The sequence below is a fragment of the Microchirus variegatus genome (genome assembly GCF_963457635.1).
Source record: "Microchirus variegatus genome assembly, chromosome: 15".
NCBI lineage: Eukaryota > Metazoa > Chordata > Actinopteri > Pleuronectiformes > Soleidae > Microchirus > Microchirus variegatus.
In genome coordinates, this window is record NC_139816.1 from 8,472,534 (window position 1) to 8,496,158 (window position 23,625).

Sequence of the window (23,625 nt, forward strand, 5' to 3'; positions counted from 1 at the left end):
AAACGTACACTAACGGTGGTGCTTTTGCATCTGTAAACAAACTAAGGAAGAGCTTTAGCATAAAAAAAAAAATCATGTACTGCATATATTAAATATTGCACTTTAATAATGTCCGAACCCCCACCCACTGAAATGGAAACACCATCATTATTCTGCCACATATTGTCATTAAATCAACCTTTAAAAAAAAAATTATATATTAAATCCCAATCTTAATTTACACTGCGCTCTACAACGTCAAAGGAAAATAATACATTCCTTAATCTGAGGCTGCAAAAATGGGGATTAACTGACTGGTTCTCGTCTTCTTTAATGCACACGATAAAAAAAAAGAAATCTGACTTCCCTTTAACATCTGACGTGGCAGTTCTGTGTTTATATTCAGGTTTGTTTTTGTGTGGCTTGTGTTTGTTGTTGTTGAGCTTTAATTTATTTATTTATTTATTTTTTTTTTTTGTACCTAATTGTTTCCATCAGGCCTGGCACTCGAGCGGCGATCCTCGCAGCTACCGGAGCGTCTCAGCAGCGCTTGTTTTTCAGCACGCCGAGTCCTTTCTGGTTCTTGGACTTGAACGCCATGACGAAGTGGTGCGGCGCGATCTTGCCCCGGCCGTCCTCGTCCACCTGACCCATGAAGACGTAGTTCAAGCCTGGCGAGGTCACACAAAAGAAACCTGAATGCAGTGGCGGAGTGACGGCAGAGGCATTCAGGAAGGCCAGACGTCAGAATCTCCACGCAGCAGAACACGCGTGTGTGTGTGTGTCCTGTATATGTTTATATGCGGACATATAAACATATTTACACGCTTCATTGACTGGTTTTGGTTTTGCTTTGAGTTCTTCTGCTCACCTCACACTTTTGTGGCCGAGTGCTGTCAACTGAGTGTGACGGCACGGCAAAGGAGGCAAACTCAGAGCCATAGGTTATTCAAAACAGTCAACCAAGAAACTGCACAGTCATTCTCATCGTTTTCATTCAGATAGGGGCACGTTTTCTGCAACACTGCACGATGTGCACTCACCTCTCCGGATAAACGGGCACTTCTTGCACAGGATAACGATCTTGGTGCTCATGGTCTTTCCCGCCTGCTGGATGGTCAGGCTGCCTTCTTTATACACGTTGATGATGGAGACGGTGGCGTACGTGCTTCCTCCTCGCATCGACGCCGTGATGACAGTCCCGGTGATTACTGTCACAAAAAGATCGTGAAAAACAGAATGAAACGCACAAAGAATTGAATTGTTCGTGCACAAAAATGCCCCAGATTTACAAATAACAGCACAGAAGGAGGAAACTTGCGTAATCCGACGACTTCAACCACATCGCTCGCATCGTTTCTTAGTAAATAAGTGTTTAACAACGGCATTTTGCGGCAATTGTGGATTGTATAATGATTCGTTTCCTGTCGAGACAGACGGCTGCAAACAAAGAAGCCTTCAGAAGTGAATTCTACGACTCAAAAAACCCAGTTACTAAACAAAACTAAATGTTCCCTCAGTCAGGTCTGATAGTATTGCTTGACAGAGCCGATTTTCAGATGAAGGACGCAGCAAACACATAATGTTTCATTGCGTCAACAAATGCAGTGAATCAGGAGATGAGAAATTGGTGCAGCAACAGGCATCTGCTTTTTTTTTATTTAAACGATAACTATTATGACCGAGATGCTGCGCCTTAATTCCTTTCACTGTCTTTGAAATGCAGTCGCTACGTAAAAGATGTCAAGGTGAATTGAGAGCATGGCGCGCTGTCAGTCGTTCGTCACTTTCTTTATGGCTTTATTAACGGTCAGGAAATAAAACATCCGTCCGTATTTCTTTCTCCTTCAGTTCTAGGCTTTTCAAAAATAAACGACTAGATTTACGTTGTTTGGACTTGCTGCTGCTGCTGATGATGATGAGGTTGGAGGAGTAGTTGTTTAGCAGTGACAGCAGAGTGATAGCGGGGAGCCGGAGGGAATCATATCTCATGTAGTGTGACCAGGAATTTCTCTACACAAATGGTAGCAATATATCTGGACTTCAAAAACAACACGCCTCTTTCATTTCCTGTCAGAGATGAGACTATGTCCTTCTACTTGTGTATTTCTCACCGCTTTGACGCTCAAAATTATGACTTTAGAGGCCGAAAGTGCAGTAACTTCACATGCCTCGTTTTGCCTTTCCACAGTTCAGTTCATGATGCAAATGCAGGCGAGCGCTTTTTGAAATGCCAGCGGTAAACATCTCCGAAAACATCAGATTAGCACACGGACGGGTGAGCCTGAATCAACACGTTCATTTATCGACCGAGTGTGTTTACACTGGAGAAAACTGTGTCCTACTGTACACACTCCTGCACTTCCTGAAAAGCCTATCAAGGAAGTCTTTGAGGGGTAAAAAAGACAAACAGAGGCGTAAAAAGATAGCCAGGCGAGCGTCGGCTGCTGACGTGCACGCCTGGATTAACTCTGCTGCCAAGGTGTGAGGCTGGGTGAGATTAGAATATGCGTTAAGTTCGAAAATCTGGCGCCGGCCACTGCCTTTTCCTGTGGTTTAGAGTAAAAGAAAAAAAAAAGTGCACCGATGTTCTTACCAAAATTGCTGGGGCAGTAATTACTTTCAAGTGTTCCTCGCCGTTTGCATTTCTGCTGACACAGGGCGACGGAGTACTTCAGAGCTGCACGGACACAAACAGAACAAAACAATTCAACTGTAATCTGTAATTTAGCCTGTTGTATGTGCTGCTACTGGTGGTTTATTTACAGGAGTAGTCTCCTCCTAAACACAGAAGAGTAACACAGGGTTTTTATAGTAAAAGGGAAGAACTGTGACTTAATTATGTCTAAATATTATTCAAAAGTGTGACATCATGGCAGCTCGGCGCCAAAATAACTCGTCCTCACTAAAGAGGGGAAAACAAAAACAATGTTGTGTTGTGTGGGAATGAAAATGAGCTGTGTTTGTGGGCACGGACACACGCCCACGTTGTGTACTGTGTGTTCTCAGTGTGTTTGAACGCGTGTGGCTTTTGGCCGCGTCTATATTTGGCCTTACAATGTGTGTACACAGAGGAGCATGAAGCTGTGTCACTGTGCTGCAGTGATGCACACATTTATAGTTATGTGAGGTAGTGGAAAAGAGTCAACTTTTAGGTCTCATACGACGCTAGAACAAAGCCTGATTGGATAAACGCTGGTACCTACGTATGGCCCTGGTGGTGACTGGCTGTGTGGTGGTGGTGGGCGCCATCGTGGTGGTGGGGAACTTCTTGGGTCGGAACTTGTAGTGTCCGATGAAGCCGTCGGCGGTGAGGCTGAGATCGGACAGGAACTGGATCAGGAGCTGGTTCCCGTCGGAGAAAACCGGCCTGGAGAGGAACACGCACACAAACACAGTCAGACTGATGGTCAAAGGATGTAAAGGGAAATTGAAATCCTTCCTGAGGCAGAATCACCTACTCTGGGGGGCTGTCGCCGCAGTACTTCCCGATCCTCTTCGCGTCGTTGATCTCCGCCCCGTTGAAAATGGAGACGTGGTCGTATCGGCAGTAGTTGTCTCTCTCCACGTCAAACTTCTCGAACTTGACTTCAATGATCTGCGGGCAAGAGACGCGTCATTAAGACGAATCCTCCTTCAAACCACAGCAGGCTTTGTAAAAGAGCCCTATCATCAGACGGGGCCATTTGATTAAAGGCCACTCTCTCATTGGTAGAGTCTTCCAGTCCAGTGTGTAACATTTAGCTTTAGAATAAACCTTTTATACTGTATCTACTTTAGGCATGAGACTTGTTTTAGGGAGGCTGCCAACTTGCGCTGTCATGTTTCTACAGCAGAGTTATGACATGTTATCTGGTGTGTAAAGACCAACATAGTTCCATGCACACTTGGAAAAGGTGGTGGGGAGATGGCAGAAGTGCTAATATGGTGAATTTTTTTCAACGACAAAATCTCCCTTTAAATCAATCGTTTAGATGAAATAAATGACAATGAGCTCTGTCCCAAGTGTTTAAAAATTATTCATTATCATCCAGAAGATGAAGTTGCACCGGAAAGGGCACGTTGTGGCAAAAATAGAGCAGATTAAGATGAAATTAACCCCACATTGCGATGCAGAGTCCTTTGACCTATGAGTAAATACCACAAATGCATGTAATAGGTGATAGTCCCACACCTCTCGGAAACTTTTACATCAGAAACCATTTTTATTTCAAAGGTCTGACCTGGTTTTTTGGCGCCACTATGTGCCAGGAGCAGGTCACACCCGCTGGGTAGTCCTTCTCGGGCCAGTTGGGTGTTTTGAAGCTGCCAGTGGGCTTGTCCAGTCTGCCTCCACAGTACTGGTCCCCTGTGGAGGAAATAACTCGAGTTAAATCTCACGTCAGATCATCGTCGTCATCACCACCAAATGCTGTGATTGCAAAGAATGCCATTCCTGTTTCCTTGAAGGAAATAGCACAGATGCATCTTAAAACATCCTGACGTGCTTCCATTGTTCTTAAACTTAAACCATAACCACGCCGAGCTGCTCGCACTGTGACTCTCCTAAGAGCCTGTTTGCCTTGTAACGTACCCTCGAATTAATGCTTCCTTTGAACCTTCTCTGAAGCAGCACACAACAAAAATAGACATGTGCCACGCGGTTTTTGACAACACTTCAACACGAGAGCCAGTTGCAGTCTATTTGTGACCGTCCACTTGCAAAGAGACAGACAGGCAGTTGAGTTAAATTGGTATTGTCTCTTTCCAGCTGTCAGCTTCTTGGACACAGAGAGCAGGCCATTAAAATTCCACAACAACAGTGGATGAGACAAACCCCGCAAGAGAGGAAACGTCTCATCAACTCGAGATGATTCTTCTGACCTGGGCTCTCAACTGCAAAAAATAAGAAAATCTATGAGAAATTCCACATCACACTGCGAGGAGTGTCGGTTTTCGTGCACATGCTCGAGATTTTAAACATGAAACCCCCAAAGGTCGCTGGCTTTTACTGAGAAATAAAGTAAAAAGATTGGACTTCCTTTTCCATTTCCATTTGACTGACGTGAAAGCAGAAAATGTCCTCTTCTGCTTCCACGCAATCACCTAAACTGAGGTGAATCCTCAGTGAAGACTCCTGCATCAGCATTAACCCTTTAATGGAGGCTTGAATCCCACATGGATCTGTATTACATGTTTGGATAGCTTCTGCGCTCTCTCTGTGTGTGTCTGCCTACCTCTCTCATGAGGATGGGCAGCAGAGAAGACGGTCAGGAAGCCGCTCCCGGCCGTGTTGGCGTCGGACACCATCTGCAGGAGCATCTTGTTGCCCGTGGAGACCAGGGCGCCCGGTTTGAACGTCCCACAGAAGCGGCCCAGCCTCTGCCCGTTGGCGTGCCCACTGTAAACGTCCACGTAGTCGTAGCGGCACAGGTTGTCGCTCTCCAGGTCGATGAAGCGGAAGGACAACACCACCACCTTACCCTCAGGGACCTGGGTGGACATTTATGACATCACATTCTGCATCTGTCAGGAATCTTATCTAGTGTTGCTTAAATGAAGCAACTTTTACTAAAACCTTAGACTTGTGTGATTATAAATGCAGCTGTTTCCACTACATCATCATAGCGTCACTATTTCACAATACATACAGTGGAGCCAGTCAGCAAATACAGGCTGGGGCTGTGGTTAAAGGTGCCATATGTAACAATGTGGCCAAAAACGGTTACTACATTCAAATTCAAAATACAGAGGTCTTTTAGGTTTCGTTTTCTGACGTAACTGGCAACCCGTGGTTGCTCGTCAGCTCAGACTCTACTGACTGCAATGATTGGTAGACGGCGGTAGGTGGCGCCACATGCCAAAACATGATTTCAAAACATAAAGATGATTTGCAGTCTGCAAAAGATTTTTTTTAATGCAAATATTTTGTCTGTACTGTTGTTGTTGGTGAGTTCAGTTTGTTATATGAACATTATTCCTGAGTCTCTGTGACATATTAGGAGGATTTTATGGCCAGTTGCTTTAGATTTATTACATAATGCACCTTTAAATTAAGCAACTTTTACTAAACCTTAGACTTATGTGATTATAAATGCAGCTGTTGCCACTACATCATCATAGCTTCACTATTTCACAATACATATAGTGGAGCCAGTCAGCAAATACAGGCTGGGGCTGTGGTTAAGTATATTTTTAGGAGGAATTTAGGTTCATAAAAGAGTATCACATTCAAATTCACTTGAAAACCTGTCATAAAATTGTGAATATTCCTTGAAGAATGATGGACTCACTGTGATTCTCCACACACACTTGGTATTTGGGGGGTAAACTCCTGGGTATCCCTGGCTCCCGATTACTCCAGACTCTGCTGTGACGTTTCCACCACATCCGAAGACTTGTCTGCTGGAGGAAGAAGGGTCGTTTCTTATTTACCATTTGCAATAATAAGTTATAAACACTTATTAAGATTAAATCCAGATGGAGACTGCAGAATATTCCATTTTTTGTTTTGTGATCAACTCCACAGCTTCTCCACAGAGGATCCTTCACACCTTGCGCACTGACAAACTGAGCTCTAACATTTAAAAAAAAAAAAAAAAGAGATGTAAAATGAAGATGTACCTCCGCTGAGTCTGCGCACAGACCTCTGTGAATAACAGGAGACTCCATGCGCAAAAAACACCCCGTGTTCTCCACATTGTCGTAGGCGCAACAGTGCAGGCGCTGCGCCTGTTTTCGCCCCGTGGCACGAGTGGCATTGTGCTCTCAGCTGAGTGTGTGTGTGAAGGGGGGAAAAGTGCTCAGGAGTTTCTTCCTGCAGGGAGTTCCAGTGACTGCAGGCTGCAGCAGATGAATATAGCGTTTGTTCTGTGCGGTTGGAGGGAGAGAGGGAGGGAGGGAGGGAGCACGGGCTGTGGAGGCTGTGGAGGGTGTGGGGTCTCGAATCTGTTTCATAAGACACCTGGCTGAGGAAAAAGCTTGGAGGGGGATGGCATGAATTAACTTGACTCAAGAGGCCTCACCTGTACTTAAGCATTCCAATCAACTTATATATGAACACAGTGTCTACTATGTTGTAATAATAGAATGCAACTGTGATTTACTCTCTTAAAGGAATGGCTTTTTTTTTTGTTAATTCCAGTTGACTGCACATGATTCGCCATAGACAGTGTTTGTGTGTGTGTGTGTGAGTGCTGAGTAATGCACAGACGCAAAGTAATGAAGAGCCAAAGCGCCACCTGCTGGAAACATGGTATATGCATCTAAGAAAAAGTGCAGTGCAGTGCAGTGCAGGGAGAGTCACTGTATTATTGACCCTAACACAAAACACTAACCCAGACTACAGTGATTACAAAACAGTGAGTACATATAATAATCATGATGATAGAATCACCTGTATCTTCTCAGACTTGAAGATACAAGACCTGGATGATTGAGAACCTTCACAGATACAACAGCACTGTGCAACAGTCTGAGGCTACCAGTGGATTTATAGTTTGTTGTTGTTTATCTTATGCTGACATCATTGACAGGCTTTACAATAAATATATTCAACTGTCAAAAAAACAAAACAATGGCTATACCATTGTTATTTAAGTCAGTATTTCAGTTTCACATTTTAAAAACATTGGCACAATAAATATTTATGAATATATAGCTCAAATTAATGATATTTGTGTACCTACTTCAGTCTTAGTTGAATGCAAAGCTAAGCTAATATTAATACACGAGAAAAAGTAGTTTTCAAAGTATTATATTTTGCGAAAAAGGGATGTGGTTCATTTACCTGTAAAAAACAATAGGACTGTATACATTTGCTGTCAAAAAAGCTTTACATTGTGAATAAAAACAGTGGATTGTTGTATAATGATATGAAGCAATGCTTCGAGTGGTGGATCAAAGGTTCAGCGATCGTTGACTCGGCGGTTGACTGTGTTTGCCTGGAGTGTCACATTTAACATTCTATCTTCTAATCGACGCTCGATTTTGTTAGATTCAGCGGAAAAAAATGGCGGACCGAACGCCTGGTGGCTCTCAAAAAGCTAGCGCTAAGGTAAATTTGCCGTTACAGCTTGCATTAGCTCTGGCTTGTCTGTTGTAACGAAAACGATGTAGACAGTAGTGTGTTTGAACAAGCTGGCTATTTATATATACGTGTGTGTAATTTGAGTCGCGTGTTTACGCAACGGTATCAAAGCCCTAAAGCTAACCTTTAGCTCATCGGCCACACGGGCTAATTGACTAAGCTAGCGACTTTAGCCGCCAGATGGAAGCGTAGACCGACCAAAATGGCACAGAAAGCTAAACGGTTATCATAGTTCACATGTTGATTCTGACGTAGCTAGGGCCCTGGTTGAGGTTTACAATATTTATGTTTGATAATGTAGGTAGAAAAGCGGATATATTGAATCTTGGGCCTGCAGCGTTAGCTCCGTGTTGTCATTCGCCGCTTAAATGCATTCAGTCAGTGCGCTACAGCAGAATTCGACTTGTTGAGCCTTTGGTTATTTATGCTCGTTTGTGACTTCTATGTTCATTTTAGAAAGAAATGGCACTATTTATACGTTTTCCAGATTGAGCATCTAGTGATTAGGCAAGTGTTTATACCAGTGTAATATGAGTTTGTGTTACTAAACCGCGCGTAACTTTTAACCTAACGTGGTTTCTGTCATACTTCTCAAATCAGTGAAATAATAGTTGCATGTGATGTGTGTTTAAAATTGAGTTTTCGTTAGTCTGAAATATTTGTGGGAAGTTAATCATCTTTTGTTGACATCGTCAGGCGCTGCTGGAGAGTAAACTGAAGTCTTTCAGCATCGGCAAGATGGCAGTGGGAAAGAGGACACTCAGTAAGAAGGAACAAGATGAAATTAAGAAAAAGGTATGTATGGATTGTGTTGTTTAGTATATGTTATGTGATAATGTTACTTATGAGATGTCTCTCATTGACTTACCGCATATAATTTCAATGCTCGGTTCTGTGTTCAGGAGGATGAGCGGGCAGCGGCAGAGATTTATGAGGAGTTTCTTGCTGCTTTCGAAGGAGGAGCGGATGGCAAAGTCAAAGCTTTCGTTCGTGGTGGCATTGCAAATGCTACAAAAGGTACCGCATCAATAATATATTGATGATATACGGTAAATTTCTGTGAAAAGCAAATCAATGAGTATATTGAGAGGAAACGTTCTTTCTCTCTTCAGAGGAAGCAGCTGCTGATGAAAAGAAAGGAAAGTTGTACAAGCCCAAATCACGCTTTGAGACTCAAACAAAAAGCAGCTTCTTGCCTTTGGAAACACCGCCTCAGTTTTTAGCCATAGACAAACGACATGTAAGTACAAACTGCACGTAGCCTCTCTTGTTATTGCTGTAGTTAATGATCCTGTAGTTATGGCGCTGATAATGTATTTTTGTCCGTGTAGCAGCCTTCGAAGAAAGCTACTGAAAAGGAGAAAAAGAAGAGCAATTTGGAGCTTTTCAAGGAAGAACTGAAACAGTAAGCTTATATTCTTAAGCAGAATTTTTTAATAGCTTTTAGTTATAAACTAGTTGTTCCCAGGGTTTGTGTTGAATGGAGCTGTAATAAACACAGACTTTGCTCTAATTTGGAAATGGGCTGTATCTAATTGTGCTATGTGTTGTTTTGTGCAGGATACAGGAGGAAAGGGATGAAAGACACAAATTGAAGGGTCGTGTCAGTCGTTTTGAACCACTCTTGGGGGCGGAGGGACGACGTTCGTGTAAGTGTCTTTAAGCTGCTCGACTGCACCAACTTGGCCTGAAATAGCACTTCTCTGCCCACATTACTCAACTTTCCCCACCCCCATCTCCACGTTTGCCCTGAAACAAAATTTATACTGCTTTTCTGTTTCTTTTAGCGGATGGTTCTTCAAGAAGAAACCGTCCGTCCAGTGGTAATTGTGACTTAATTTAGTGGCCCGTGAATACCTTCCATCTTGCTACGCACATACCTGCATGTTGTCCTGTAAGACAGTCGTAGGAAATGCTTCTCTCTTCTCTGTCTCTGCAGTTTTGGATGACTGTGCACCAGGTTCCCATGATGTTGGAGACCCATCCACTACAAACTTATATCTTGGAAACATCAATCCACAGGTGAATTTCTCTTGAAGTTAGACTCCTGTCTTTTTTCCTATAAAAATATATCTTGTTTTTTCCCTCCTATGACAAATAAACCATCTTTTATTTGTAGACAAAACAAAGTGTTTGTGAAAGTCATTATTCTGAGCTTTGGACAATTAACCATGTAATTAGGTAATTAGTTGAGAGAGAATTTGTATCATCTTATTCTTTGTTGGGTTTTTTAGATGAATGAAGAGATGCTGTGTCAAGAGTTTGGACGGTATGGCCCGCTGGCCAGTGTGAAGATCATGTGGCCGAGGACAGACGAGGAGAGGGCTCGGGAGAGGAACTGTGGCTTTGTGGCCTTCATGAACAGGAGGGATGCTGAGCGAGCACTCAAGAACCTGAATGGTAACATCTTCATTCTTTTATAACACATAACACACATAACCTGTGCTCTTTCTAGTCTTTCTAATACATGTTTACTGCCTTTACAGGAAAGATGATAATGAATTTTGAGATGAAATTAGGATGGGGCAAAGGTGTGCCCATTCCCCCCCACCCTATCTACATCCCTCCTTCCATGATGGAGCACACACTTCCACCACCTCCCTCTGGCCTGCCCTTCAACGCACAGCCGCGGGAGAGGCTAAAGAACCCCAGTGCTCCGTTGCTTCCTCCACCGAAAAACAAGGAGGAGTTCGAGAAGGTAACTCAACATGTCAGCTTAGGATTTTCTCATGGGTTATAGCAGTGTTTTTTTTATTTATTTTGCTGGTGAGATGTTAGCCTTTCAAATTAGCAGTCAGTCCAGGTATTATTCCTAGTTTCTGTTTGTGATAGATTATAGATAGATAGCCTTGTTGGCTATATGAATTAGCTGCACTGTATATCAGAGTGTGCATATAATAAGATGTTAGTGTGTGGAAATGCTCAGTAGGGTGTTTATGGTTAATGAAGTATCACAGGTGTTTGGCCTTTAGTAAAAAAAAACAGACAGCAGTTGAAAGGAAATTTGTTGTCTTTTTGCACTTTTAAATGCATTTTTTATATTTTTCACTTGTTGCCTTTTTAACATTACTCACATTCTATGTTTATTATCTGATGTGACTTCATATACAGACTCTGTCGCAAGCCATAGTCAAAGTGGTTATCCCAACAGAAAGGTACATGTTTTTCTTTTTTTAAATTGGTGTACAAGCTTAGAAAACAAAAACATCCCATAATGAAGCTAAAAGTTTGATCGGTTGATCACTGCATGCTACAGGGGGCTGGTTAGTGTGGGTGAGCAATGGTTAAAGCAGTTGTACATTTTCTCTCACATTAGTACATAGTATAATACCGACTCAAAAGTTTGTGTACTTTGCTCTTTCACATCCCACCATCATTCATGATTCCGTTTTAATGTATGTATAGTTACACATCATTTCAAGAGCTTATTTAATGTGCTGTGTAGGAAAACATGATTTTGTCCCATCCCAGTCCCACTCCATACATCGACATGCAATTGTGTTGCTGATCTTTCGTGAACTGGTATTCTACCACATACATAGTCTGCTGATTCTAGACCTGTAGTCGTGAAAATGCTCTCTGACCATTGCTCAGTCAGACCGTCTACCCCCTTGGCCTCTGTCACCCTATCGGGGACTCAGTAAACCTGGTCCCTGCCATCAAATCCAAACCTACCAGCATTAGTTTATCTATGACCTTTGACATTGGCCTTGGTGAGCAGCACAAGTTGAACTGTCTGCGGCAGCGAGGGACCTGAAAAGCATCATGGGATGGATTGGGAAAGTATACTGAATTTTACCCTGCCATTGGTATGATCGGCTCCAATACAAGTAAATATGATCTTTGTTGTCAAATGAAAGACATCCTTTGTCTTGTTGGCCACTTTAGGCAAATTGTATTCAGCCTGCACCAGGTTTCTCCCTGAAATTGTCACAAAAGAACCCTTTAGAGATCCTGTTTGCACTGTATTCAGTCATGACCAACTGCAGCCTGTTAAAGCCAACAGTCCTATACTGCTTTGGTTAATAAGCCCTTTGCATGAGTAAGGAGATAAGTGGGAATTGGGGGGCACTGTATTGTTTGAGCTAATACAGTGTCCATTTTCCCAACATCAATTCCAATAGTCCCAATTTTGTAAGCTTTGACTCAAGGGGTGATTTATAAGCAAGGATCCACGCAGGGCAATATAAACAAACTTGTTTCACTATAGACTCGAAGAACACAAACTTAAATTTATACACAATCCCCAATAAATCATATCGTTGATTTGATATTTAATTTCTGAATAAGTGTGAATGATTTTTACCTTCATAGGTTATGATTTCAGAAGAGTTGATGTTCTTCATAGGCCCTGAATCATAGCCACAGTTGCACTTAATTTATGCTTGGTCAGATGACTCCATGACAGTTGTCTGTACATTTTCATCATCAGCAACATCAAATAATAATAGAGGAATATTGTATATCTTTTGGCTGAGTTGCTTTGTTGCACTAATGTATAATGACAACAGTGTCTATATCCTCTTTCATGAGGCTGTAGGCTGAGTGTCAATCCACCAAGCATAAATTAACCTTTTTATTAAGCAGCCTTTTTTAGTGCTCACAAGTCAGGCCAGTCTGAATCTGTTTGCTTTAACTGTGTTTTTCTTGTAGGAATTTGCTCTCTCTCATCCACCGAATGATCGAGTTTGTGGTGCGTGAAGGCCCAATGTTTGAAGCCATGATCATGAACAGAGAAATCAACAATCCCATGTATAGGTAAGGACTTCAGTGCATTCATCATTATTCTATAGAATAAAAGGAAACTTTTTTTCTGATGTGTGATGGTTTTTCATTTCTTTGTCTCCCAGGTTTCTATTCGAGAACCAGAGCCCGGCACATGTATACTACCGCTGGAAACTGTACTCAATACTACAGGTTAGATTTCTATGTTAAGCCTCTTTTAATGGCACCCAGCCCACATAGATGACAAACACATTTGTATTGAGCTTTTTCTACTTTAAATCTCTCTGCTTCAGGGTGAAGCCCCAGCCAAATGGAGAACGGACGACTTCAGGATGTTTAAAAATGGCTCCCTGTGGCGTCCACCTCCTCTCAATCCGTATCTTCACGGCCCTTATGATGATGGTGAAGAGGAGGAAGAGGAGGAGGGGGAAGGCAGCAAAAAGGGCTGCTTGAAAGAAGAGTAATATTGATTTCCCCAGTTGTTGTCATTTGATACGTATACATAATTCAACACGTCGTTCCTAATGGGCCTCTCTCTCTCTGCAGAGAACGGGACAAACTAGAGGAGATGCTGCGTGGCATGACTCCCAGGAGGGGAGACATAGCTGAAGCCATGTTGTTTTGTCTCAGCCACGCTGAAGCTGCTGAAGAGATTGTGGAGTGTGTCACTGAGTCTCTCTCCATCCTTAAGACTCCTCTTCCCAAGAAGGCAAGTCACAAAACGGAGCCTCTGCTGCAAAAAGAGCCGCCAATAATTTTACGTCTGTGTCACAGACGGTTGCCTAAATTTGTTTTTTTTCTCTTGAACGTTTCAGATTGCAAGGTTATATCTGGTTTCTGATGTGTTGTATAACTCTTCTGCCAAAGTAACCAATGCATCATACTACAGAAAATAGTAAGTTTATATACTGAATGCAGTATGTTCATCGTAACAGTTTGACACTTGCCTCACGTCCATTTTCTTTGCCTCTCAACAGCTTTGAGGCAAAACTCGGCCAGGTCTTCTCAGACCTCAATTCAACATACAAAACAATACAGGGCCATCTTCAGAGTGAAAACTTCAAGGTACCAAATGTCTCGATAGCTTTGCATATGAAAATTGTCGTAAGTCTGATGAGTAAAATGGAATTGAAATAAGTAATCTGATGATGATGTTTTTTATCAGAATAAAGTAAACTAACTGACTGCGATTGTCCAGAAATAGTCATAGAAGCAGCTTTACTTGTAAACAAACGCTCTTGTCACTGCTTGTCCTCGGATATTTCTCCTCTGCTTGTCTCCTCACTGTGCACCATCATTATTTTCCTCGCTTGTATTTGACATTGCTGTCTGCCATTTATATTAATGCAAACACATCCAACTTGTCGTTATAAATCAGTTTTTAACTGAAAAACAGTTATAGACGGATTATTTGTGTCCCTGTAAATAAAGTATCTAGAATAGTCGTTGTATATAGTTTTTTTTAATAGTAATTTTTGTTTTGTTTTCTTCTCTGTGGCAGCAACGAGTAATGTCGTGTTTCCGGGCGTGGGAGGACTGGGCTGTGTATCCAGATCCGTTTCTTATTAAGCTGCAGAACATCTTTCTGGGCCTGGTTAACCTCACTGCAGAGAAAGAACCTGCGCCCTTACCTGTGGAGGCAAGTGCTTTGACAAAGCTCACTTATTACAGGTTTTTTTTTAAAAAAACAAAGACCTAGCTATATTTTTATTTTATTTTTGCCTTCTTTGTCTCTGCAGCCTGAGCCAGCAGAAGACATCGACGGGGCTCCGATAGTCGAGTACGTCGATGGCACTCCGATGGAGGATGTCGACGGAGTACCGATTGATGGTGGTAATATCGACGGGGCCCCCATTGATGGAGGCATGATTGACGACCTCGATGGGGTTCCGATCAAACACATGGAAGAAGACATCGATGGAATACCTTGTGAGTGGTGCAGTCATTGAGGAGAATGTTGTACATGTGTGATCACCTTTAAAGCATTGACCAAGTTTCTTATTTTCATGGGTTTTACAGTCGATCAATCGAAGGAAACAGCGTTCAAGGTAGCACCTTCAAAATGGGAAGCAGTGGATGAGTCTGAGTTAGCAGCACAAGGTGAGACCTTCATGTGTGTAATCTGTACAGAGTAACAGTCATATACTGTGTGAAGATGCCTCATCTTGGTGATTCTTAACTGGGTTCTCTTTGATTCAGCCGTGACGACTTCAAAATGGGAAGTATTTGAGCAACCGGAAGAAACAAAAAAGTGAGTCGTGTGTTCAGTTTGAGACCCTCCTCATCTGGCAATCTGCATATATACGTTTGTGCGTCCGTAACCAGTTCTCCTGGACTGTTTTTAACTCTGAAGAGGTGATTACAGTGACGATGACGACCGCAGCCCTCGCTCAGACGACTACATGAGAGATGACCCTGATACGAAGGCCAAGATGTCGGAAATGAACGAGGAGAAACGCACCAAACTCCGAGAAATCGAGGTGATTAACAACTACCACGAATATGGTACACAAATCCTACATTGTGTTACTTTAACTATTTTCCCTTTTTTACATTCCCCTCCCCCCACAAGGTTAAAGTCATGAAGTTCCAGGATGAGTTGGAGTCAGGAAAAAGACCGAAGAAGCCCGGCCAGAGTATTCAGGAGCAGGCGGAGCATTACAGGGACAAGCTTCTACAAAAGGTACTGGAGAGGATTGGCCTCTTTACAGCCCTAAAAATGAAAGTAGTGACGTAGATTAAACTCGGGGTGATTCTTTGTTGTTCTTTTCACTGAAGGAAAAAGAAAAAGAGAAACTTGAAAAGGAAAAGGAGAGAGAGAAGAAAGAGAAGGAGAAAGTGGAGGCACGGTTAAAAGACTTGAAGAAAGAAAAAGAGAAGGAGGACACACCGACCAGAAAAGAGAGGTGAGATCGTCATTTGTGTGTTATTACTACTATTACCAATTCATATTTTAGAGTCTGCTTCATAAAACCATGTTTAATTTCCCATCTGACAGACGTTTGTCCCCTCCGGTTGATAGGAAGCGGCGTCACAGCGGGTCGCCCAGCCCGTCACGGAGTAGCAGCAGACGAGGCCGCTCTTCCTCGCCCCGGTCGGAAAGATCAGAACGCTCAGACCGGTCGTTCTCTAAAGACACCTCTTCCCGCACATCTCATAAAGACTCCCCTCGATCCAGCAACAAAAAGTCCTCAAAGAGGTGAGACTGCGTTACATATTCACTCGTCACAGTGCAGACAGTAGGGTGAAGGTGTAACACAAAGTATTGTTTGTCCCAGATCTCCGTCATCACCTCGCACACCCAAGCGATCCAGGAGGTCGCGCTCCAAGACACCGAAGAAATCCGCGAAGAAGTCTCGCTCCAAATCGAGGTCCCCTCATCGGTCTCACAAAAAGTCAAAGAAGAGCAAACACTGACCCCATCTCCCCCACTGTAACCACCTTCTCTGCACCGACATGTAAAAAGCGATTGAGTGATTGAGTTTGGCAGCTGAAGATCTCTGCCCCCAAATGTTAATGTACAGATACTGAAGAGTGGAGAGTGTTGCATGGGTTACCGTCTAGTGTATCAAATGGATGGGGCCATTGTTGTTTTATATTGTACAAAAAAAGTTAAGTGCTTGTGTCCCAGTTCCCATTCATCCATGTGGTAGACCACACCCATACAGAGTGTGATGATAGTCTTATAATGCTGTCATTTTCTGTTTTTGTAGTTCACATTAAAAACAAATTCCTAATAAGCACAGCGTCATTTTTCTTTTTTTGAACACTTTATTTAAAGTTGAAACCACAAAAAAGACGGACCATATATACGAAGTGTCATTTTAAAATCAACTATCATGTTCAGAACATTTAATTTACGTTATAGTAAGTACTTCAATTGGACTTCAAAGTTCCTCACCTGTAGTGGTTGTACTGTATCAGTTTGTTTGTTGTAGTTTTGTTTACACTGGTGGCCAAATTAAGTAAATACCAACACTAACCTTGTGTACTAGAACAACCCTGCAGCTGTGGACATTCCAACTGCTCGACCTGGAGTGGACAACCTGATTTATGGTCGTGAACAAAGCCACCACACCACCAATGCCTGGTATACTTTGTCTCCTTTCAATCTTCAATTCAGATGTTGAACTTTAAGATTTTATGGTTATGAGTTCAAATCTTACAACTGACTGAATTTTAAAACTTCAAACCAAAAATAAGATAAATACGCCTGGAGCTGTTGAGCAGCTCATGAAGATGAGCTCATGCTGTAACATCAAGCCTCATGTCTGAGGTTGAGAGTTCAATTCTCAGTGTTTTTTTTGTTTTTGTTTTTGTTTTACTTTTTTACTTCAACACACAAAGTCAATATTCCACATAACCACAAATAAGTTTGTTCACTCCACAAGGTCGCCGGTTCGATTCCACAACCGCTTGGTTGTGTCCATTTCACTACCACAAAGTAGGTGCAAAACGCAGTCCAAGAGGGATCTGACAAAAACGTCATACGATGCAATTACCTTTTTGCCATTTTTGGACGACATACTATACCAGGGGTCTGCAACCCTTAGGATGAAAAGAGCCATTTTTGTCGTCTCTCCACCCAAAAATTCATTTGGAGCTGCAAAAAAACCCCACAAGATGAAGATAATAACACATATAAAGGTTTTTATACAGACAAACTATATACAATAGTTATAGCCTCTTTCATTTATGACATTTAAGAACTACAACATGTTCAGTTTATATCCAACCTCTACACCCCGTAGACCTGGTTCTTCCATTGTTTCATTGTTTGTGGCAAATTAAAGAAATTAAAATGAACCCACTTTGAAATAAATGAAGCAAATATTTGGATTGTATGTTGTTCGTGCTCAAGAAAAACGGTATGTGGATCCAAAGATGGACAGGACACATCCAAACATGTTCTAAATATTGCATTTTACGTCGACACTGGATGTTGCACAAGATATTAAAACACTTTTATTTGTCGCCTTGATCTCTAAAGCTACAAGGAGCCACTGCAGAGTGGCTGAAGAGCCACATGTGGCTCTAGAGCTGCAGGTTGCAGACCCCTGTATTATACTATGACGTTTTGACCATTTTTGAACGACATACTGTGACGTTTTTGACCATTTTTGGATGACATACTATACTATGATGTTTTTGACCATTTTTGGACGACATATTATACAATGACGTTTGTGACAATTTTTGGCCATTTTTGGTCCGTCATACTATACGATGACGTTTTTGACCATTTTTGGACGACATACTATAAATATGATGTTTTTGACAATTTTCAGACGACATACTATACTATGACGTTTTTGACCTTTTTTGGACGACATACTATACTATGACGTTTTTGACCATTTTTGGACAACATACTATATACTATGACGTTTTTTACCATTTTTGGTCGACATAATATACTATGACGTTTTTGACCATTTTTGACCATTTTTGGACGATATACTATACTATGAAGTTTTGACCATTTTTGGAAGACATACTATATACTATGACGTTTTTGAACATTTTTGGAAGACATACTATATACTATGACGTTTTTGGCCATTTTTGGACGACATACTATACTATGACGTTTTTGACCATTTTGAACGACATACTGTGACGTTTTTGACCATTTTTGGATGACATACTATACTATGATGTTTTTGACCATTTTTGGACCACATACTATACAATGACGTTTGTGACAATTTTTGGCCATTTTTGGTCCGTCATACTATACGATGACGTTTTTGACCATTTTTGGACGACATACTGTAAGTATGACGTTTTTGACAATTTTCAGACGACATACTATACTATGACGTTTATGACAATTTTCAAACGACATACTATACTATGACGTTTTTTACCTTTTTTGGACGACATACTATACTATGACGTTTTTTACCTTTTTTGGACGACATACTATACTATGACGTTTTTGACTTTTTTTGACCATTTTTGGACGACATACTATACTATGACGTTTTTGACCATTTTTGTACAACATACTATATACTATGACGTTTTTTACCATTTTTGGTCGACATACTATACTATGACGTTTTTGACCATTATTGACCATTTTTGGACGATATACTATACTATGAAGTTTTGACCATTTTTGGAAGACATACTATATACTATGACGTTTTTGACCATTTATGGACGACATACTATACTATGACGTTTTTGGCCATTTTTGGACGACATACTATACTATGACGTTTTTGACCATTTTTGACCATTTTTGGACGATATGCTATGATGTTTTGACCATTTTTGACCATTATTGCACGACATACTATACTATGACATTTTTGGCCATTTTTGGACGACATACTATACTATGACGTTTTTGACCTTTTTTGACCATTTTTGGACGACATTCTAAACAATGACGTTTGTGACAATTTTTGGCCATTTTTGGACGTCCTACTATACTATGACGTTTTTGACCATTTTTGACCATTTGTGGATGATATACTATACTATGATGTTTTGACCATTTTTGGACGACATACTATATTCTATGACGTTTTTGACCATTTTTGGACGACATACTATACTATGACGTTTTTGACCATTTTTGACCATTTTTGGATGACATACTACTATGATGTTTTTGAACATTTTTGACCATTATTGCACGACATACTATACTATGACGTTTTTGACCTTTTTTGACCATTTTTGGACGACATTCTATACTGACGTTTTTTACCATTTTTGGACAACATACTATACTATGACGTTTTTGACCATTTTTGACCATTTTTGGACGACATACTATACTATGACGTTTTTGACCATTTTTGACAATTTTTGGATGACATACTACTATGATGTTTTTGAACATTTTTGACCATTATTGCACGACATACTATACTATGACGTTTTTGACCTTTTTTGAACATTTTTGGACGACATTCTATACTATGACGTTTTTGACCATTTTTGGACGACATACTTTACTATGTATTTTGGCCATTTTTGACCGACACACTATACTATGACGTTTTTGACCATTTTTTAAATAATTTTTGGACAACATACTATACTATGACGTTTTTGACCATTTTTGGAAGACATACTATTTGTAAGTGAAAAATATTATTCGGCCTTCTCTAAAGTTATCAGCTCCCATTCCTAAGCACAAGCCTAAACAATTCAGGACAGCGCCTGCTGAAACTGTTGTTGTCACATTGACCTCGGTACAGCACTGTTGTCTACAGAATTCGTCTCTTCATGTTTTCGCTGAGCCTGACCAGAATAGGGCAGAGGACTGACGCTACTGCGCAGTCCTCCCCAAGGTCAGCTCCATGTATCAGCAGAAGAAGCACCTTTAAGTATCCTAGCTCTGGGACTCACAGGGAGACTGACAGAGGATGCCCAACTGTTAACATACTTGTTTTATGTTCGGCATTGTCTCAGTTCTCCTCAGATCTGAGCTGCTTTCAATAAAGCTTTTCAACTTAACTCATCTCTGACTCCAGGAAACTCCATCTTTGGTCGACTCACTTAATAATCAAATCTCCGCAACACTATTCTATGACATTTTTGATCATTGTTGGACGACATACTATATATACTATGACGTTTTTGACCATTTTTGAACGACATACTATACAATGACGTTTTTGACAATTTTTGGACGACATACTTTACTTTGATGTTTTTGACCATTTTTGACCATTTTTGGACGACATACTATACTATGACGTTTTTTACCATTTTTGGACAACATACTATACTATGGCGTTTTTGACCATTTGTGAACGACATACTATACTATGACGTTTTTGACAATTTTTGGACGACATACTTTACTGTGATGTTTTTGACCATTTTTGAACAACATACTAAACTATGACGTTTTTGACCATTTTTGACCATTTTTGGAAGACATACTATACTATGACGTTTTTGACCATTTTTTAACGACAAACTATACTATGAAGTTTTTTACCATTTTTGGACGACATACTATACTATGGCGTTTTTGACCATTTTTGACCATTTTTGGAAGACATACTATACTATGACGTTTTTGACCATTTTTTAACAACAAACTATACTATGAAGTTTTTTACCATTTTTGGACGACATACTATACTATGGCGTTTTTGACCATTTTTGACCATTTTTGGAAGACATACTATACTATGACGTTTTTGACCATTTTTTAACAACAAACTATACTATGAAGTTTTTTACCATTTTTGGACGACATACTATACTATGACGTTTTTGACCATTTTTGACCATTTTTGGAAGACATACTATACTATGACGTTTTTGACCATTTTTTAACAACAAACTATACTATGAAGTTTTTTTACCATTTTTGGACGACATACTATACTATGACGTTTTTGACCATTTTTGACCATTTTTGGAAGACAGACTATACTATGACGTTTTTGACAATTTTTGGACGACATACTTTACTGTGATGTTTTTGACCATTTTTGAATGACATACTATACTACGACGTTTTTGACCATTTTTGGAAGACACACTATACTATGACGTTTTTACAATTTTTGGACGACATACTATACTATGACGTTTATTACCATTTTTGGACGACATACTATACTATGATGTTTTTGACCATTTTTGGACGACATAGTATAGTATGTCGTCCAGAATCTGACAATTTTTTTGAAAAACGTTTTTTTGGTCCAAAACTTGACAAAAACGTCATACTATACTATGTAGTACGTCCTACTATACTATGTCGTCCATAATGTGACCATTTTTTGAAAAAAGGAAATTGGTCCAAAATTTGACAAAAACGACATACTATACTATGTCTTCCAGAATCTGACCATTTTTTTGAAAAACGTTTTTTTGGTCCAAAACTTGACAAAAACGTCATACTATACTATGTTGTACGTCCTACTATACTATGCGTCCATAATGTGACCATTTTTTGAAAAATAAAAATTGGTCCAAAATTTGACAAAAACGACATACTTTACTATGTCTTCCAGAATCTGACCATTTTTTTGAAAAACGTTTTTTTGGTCCAAAACTTGACAAAAACGTCATACTATACTATGTAGTACGTCCTACTATACTATGTCGTCCATAATGTGACCATTTTTTGAAAAAGAAAATTGGTCCAAAATTTGACAAAAACGACATACTATACTATGTCGTCCAAGATCTGACCATTTATTTGAAAAACGTTTATATGGTCCAAAACTTGACAAAAACGTCATACTATACTATGCAGTACTTCCTACTATACTATGTCGTCCATAATGTGACCATTTTTTGAAAAAGAAAATTGGTCCAAAATTTGACAAAAACGACATACTATACTATGTCGTCCAAGATCTGACCATTTTTAAAAAAAATCGTTTTTATGGTCCAAAACTTGACAAAAACGTCATACTATACTATGCAGTACGTCCTACTATACTATGTCGTCCATAATGTGACCATTTTTTGAAAAAGAAAATTGGTCCAAAATTTGACAAAAACGACATACTATACTATGTCGTCCAAGATCTGACCATTTTTTTGAAAAACGTTTATATGGTCCAAAACTTGACAAAAACGTCATACTATACTATGCAGTACGTCCTACTATACTATGTCGTCCATAATGTGACCATTTTTTTGTAAAAGAAAATTGGTCCAAAATTTGACAAAAACAACATACTATACTATGTCGTCCAAGATCTGACCATTCTTTTGAAAAACGTTTTTTTGGTCCAAAAGTTGACAAAAACGTCATACTATACTATGCAGTACGTCCTACTATACTATGTCGTCCATAATGTGACCATTTTTTGAAAAAGAAAATTGGTCCAAAATTTGACAAAAACGACATACTATACTATGTCTTCCAGAATCTGACCATTTTTTTGAAAAACTTTTTTTGGTCCAAAACTTGACAAAAACGTCATACTATACTATGTAGTACATCCTACTATACTATGCGTCCATAATGTGACCATTTTTTGAAAAATAAAAATTGGTCCAAAATTTGACAAAAACGACATACTATACTATGTCTTCCAGAATCTGACCATTTTTTTGAAAAACGTTTTTTTGGTCCAAAACTTGACAAAAACGTCATATTATACTATGTAGTACGTCCTACTATACTATGTCGTCCATAATGTGACCATTTTTTTAAAAAGAAAATTGGTCCAAAATTTGACAAAAACGACATACTATACTATGTCGTCCAAGATCTGACCATTTTTTTGAAAAACGTTTATATGGTCCAAAACATGACAAAAACGTCATACTATACTATGCAGTACGTCCTACTATACTATGTCGTCCATAATGTGACCATTTTTTGAAAAAGAAAATTGGTCCAAAATTTGACAAAAACGACATACTATACTATGTCGTCCAAGATCTGACCGTTTTTTTGAAAAACGTTTTTTTTTGGTCCAAAAGTTGACAAAAACGTCATACTATACTATGCAGTACGTCCTACTATACTATGTCGTCTATAATGTGACCATTTTTTGAAAAAGAAAATTGGTCCAAAATTTGACAAAAACGACATACTATACTATGTCGTCCAAGATCTGACCATTTTTTTGAAAAACGTTTTTATGGTCCAAAACTTGACAAAAACGTCATACTATACTATGCAGTACGTCCTACTATACTATGTCGTCCATAATGTGACCATTTTTTGAAAAGAAAATTGGTCCAAAATTTGACAAAAACGACATACTATACTATGTCGTCCAACATCTGACCATTTTTAAAAAAATCGTTTTTATGGTCCAAAACTTGACAAAAACGTCATACTATACTATGCAGTACGTCCTACTATACTATGTCGTCCATAATGTGACCATTTTTTGAAAAAG

At 40.0% G+C, this 23,625-nt stretch overlaps 2 protein-coding genes across 3 annotated transcripts; one reads left to right on the forward strand and one right to left on the reverse strand.

Annotated features, from left to right (window-relative positions):
* Positions 1 to 251: 251 nt before the first annotated feature.
* pcolce2b (procollagen C-endopeptidase enhancer 2b) lies at positions 252 to 6,719 on the reverse strand (the record flags this gene model as incomplete). The annotated part of the gene is made up of 9 exons (XM_083901600.1): positions 252 to 650; positions 1,023 to 1,190; positions 2,576 to 2,659; positions 3,186 to 3,349; positions 3,441 to 3,577; positions 4,203 to 4,327; positions 5,196 to 5,451; positions 6,252 to 6,360; positions 6,583 to 6,719. The coding sequence occupies 9 exons, from the start codon at positions 6,717 to 6,719 to the stop codon at positions 520 to 522; spliced, it is 1,311 nt and encodes a 436-aa protein (XP_083757726.1). The 3' UTR covers positions 252 to 519.
* A 1,237-nt stretch (positions 6,720 to 7,956) lies between these two features.
* On the forward strand, positions 7,957 to 16,504 carry u2surp (U2 snRNP-associated SURP domain containing). Of its 2 annotated transcripts, none has more exons than XM_083901383.1 (26): positions 7,957 to 8,014; positions 8,744 to 8,842; positions 8,950 to 9,064; positions 9,160 to 9,287; positions 9,379 to 9,452; positions 9,608 to 9,696; positions 9,835 to 9,870; positions 9,987 to 10,069; positions 10,282 to 10,447; positions 10,534 to 10,745; positions 11,159 to 11,202; positions 12,701 to 12,805; positions 12,898 to 12,964; positions 13,066 to 13,232; positions 13,319 to 13,481; positions 13,588 to 13,667; positions 13,750 to 13,837; positions 14,274 to 14,411; positions 14,512 to 14,701; positions 14,792 to 14,872; positions 14,972 to 15,023; positions 15,138 to 15,252; positions 15,345 to 15,455; positions 15,551 to 15,678; positions 15,771 to 15,971; positions 16,051 to 16,504. In XM_083901383.1, exons 1-26 carry the CDS (start codon positions 7,970 to 7,972, stop codon positions 16,187 to 16,189), a joined length of 2,916 nt encoding a protein of 971 aa, XP_083757509.1. In that variant the 5' UTR covers positions 7,957 to 7,969; the 3' UTR covers positions 16,190 to 16,504. The 2 variants fall into 2 exon arrangements, with proteins under 2 accessions (XP_083757509.1, XP_083757510.1); XM_083901384.1 differs by having other exon boundaries at positions 15,795 to 15,971.
* The last annotated feature ends 7,121 nt before the right edge of the window (positions 16,505 to 23,625 follow it).

What these genes read in the sequence shown, in the direction of transcription:
- u2surp (XM_083901383.1), top strand. Translation starts at nt 7,970, where the DNA reads ATGGCGGACCGAACGCCTGGTGGCTCTCAAAAAGCTAGCGCTAAG. An exon ending in GTGGTTATCCCAACAGAAAG is followed by an intron (nt 11,203 to 12,700) that starts GTACATGTTTTT and finishes TTTTTCTTGTAG; the next exon opens with GAATTTGCTCTCTCTCATCC. An exon ending in ATCAACAATCCCATGTATAG is followed by an intron (nt 12,806 to 12,897) that starts GTAAGGACTTCA and finishes TTTGTCTCCCAG; the next exon opens with GTTTCTATTCGAGAACCAGA.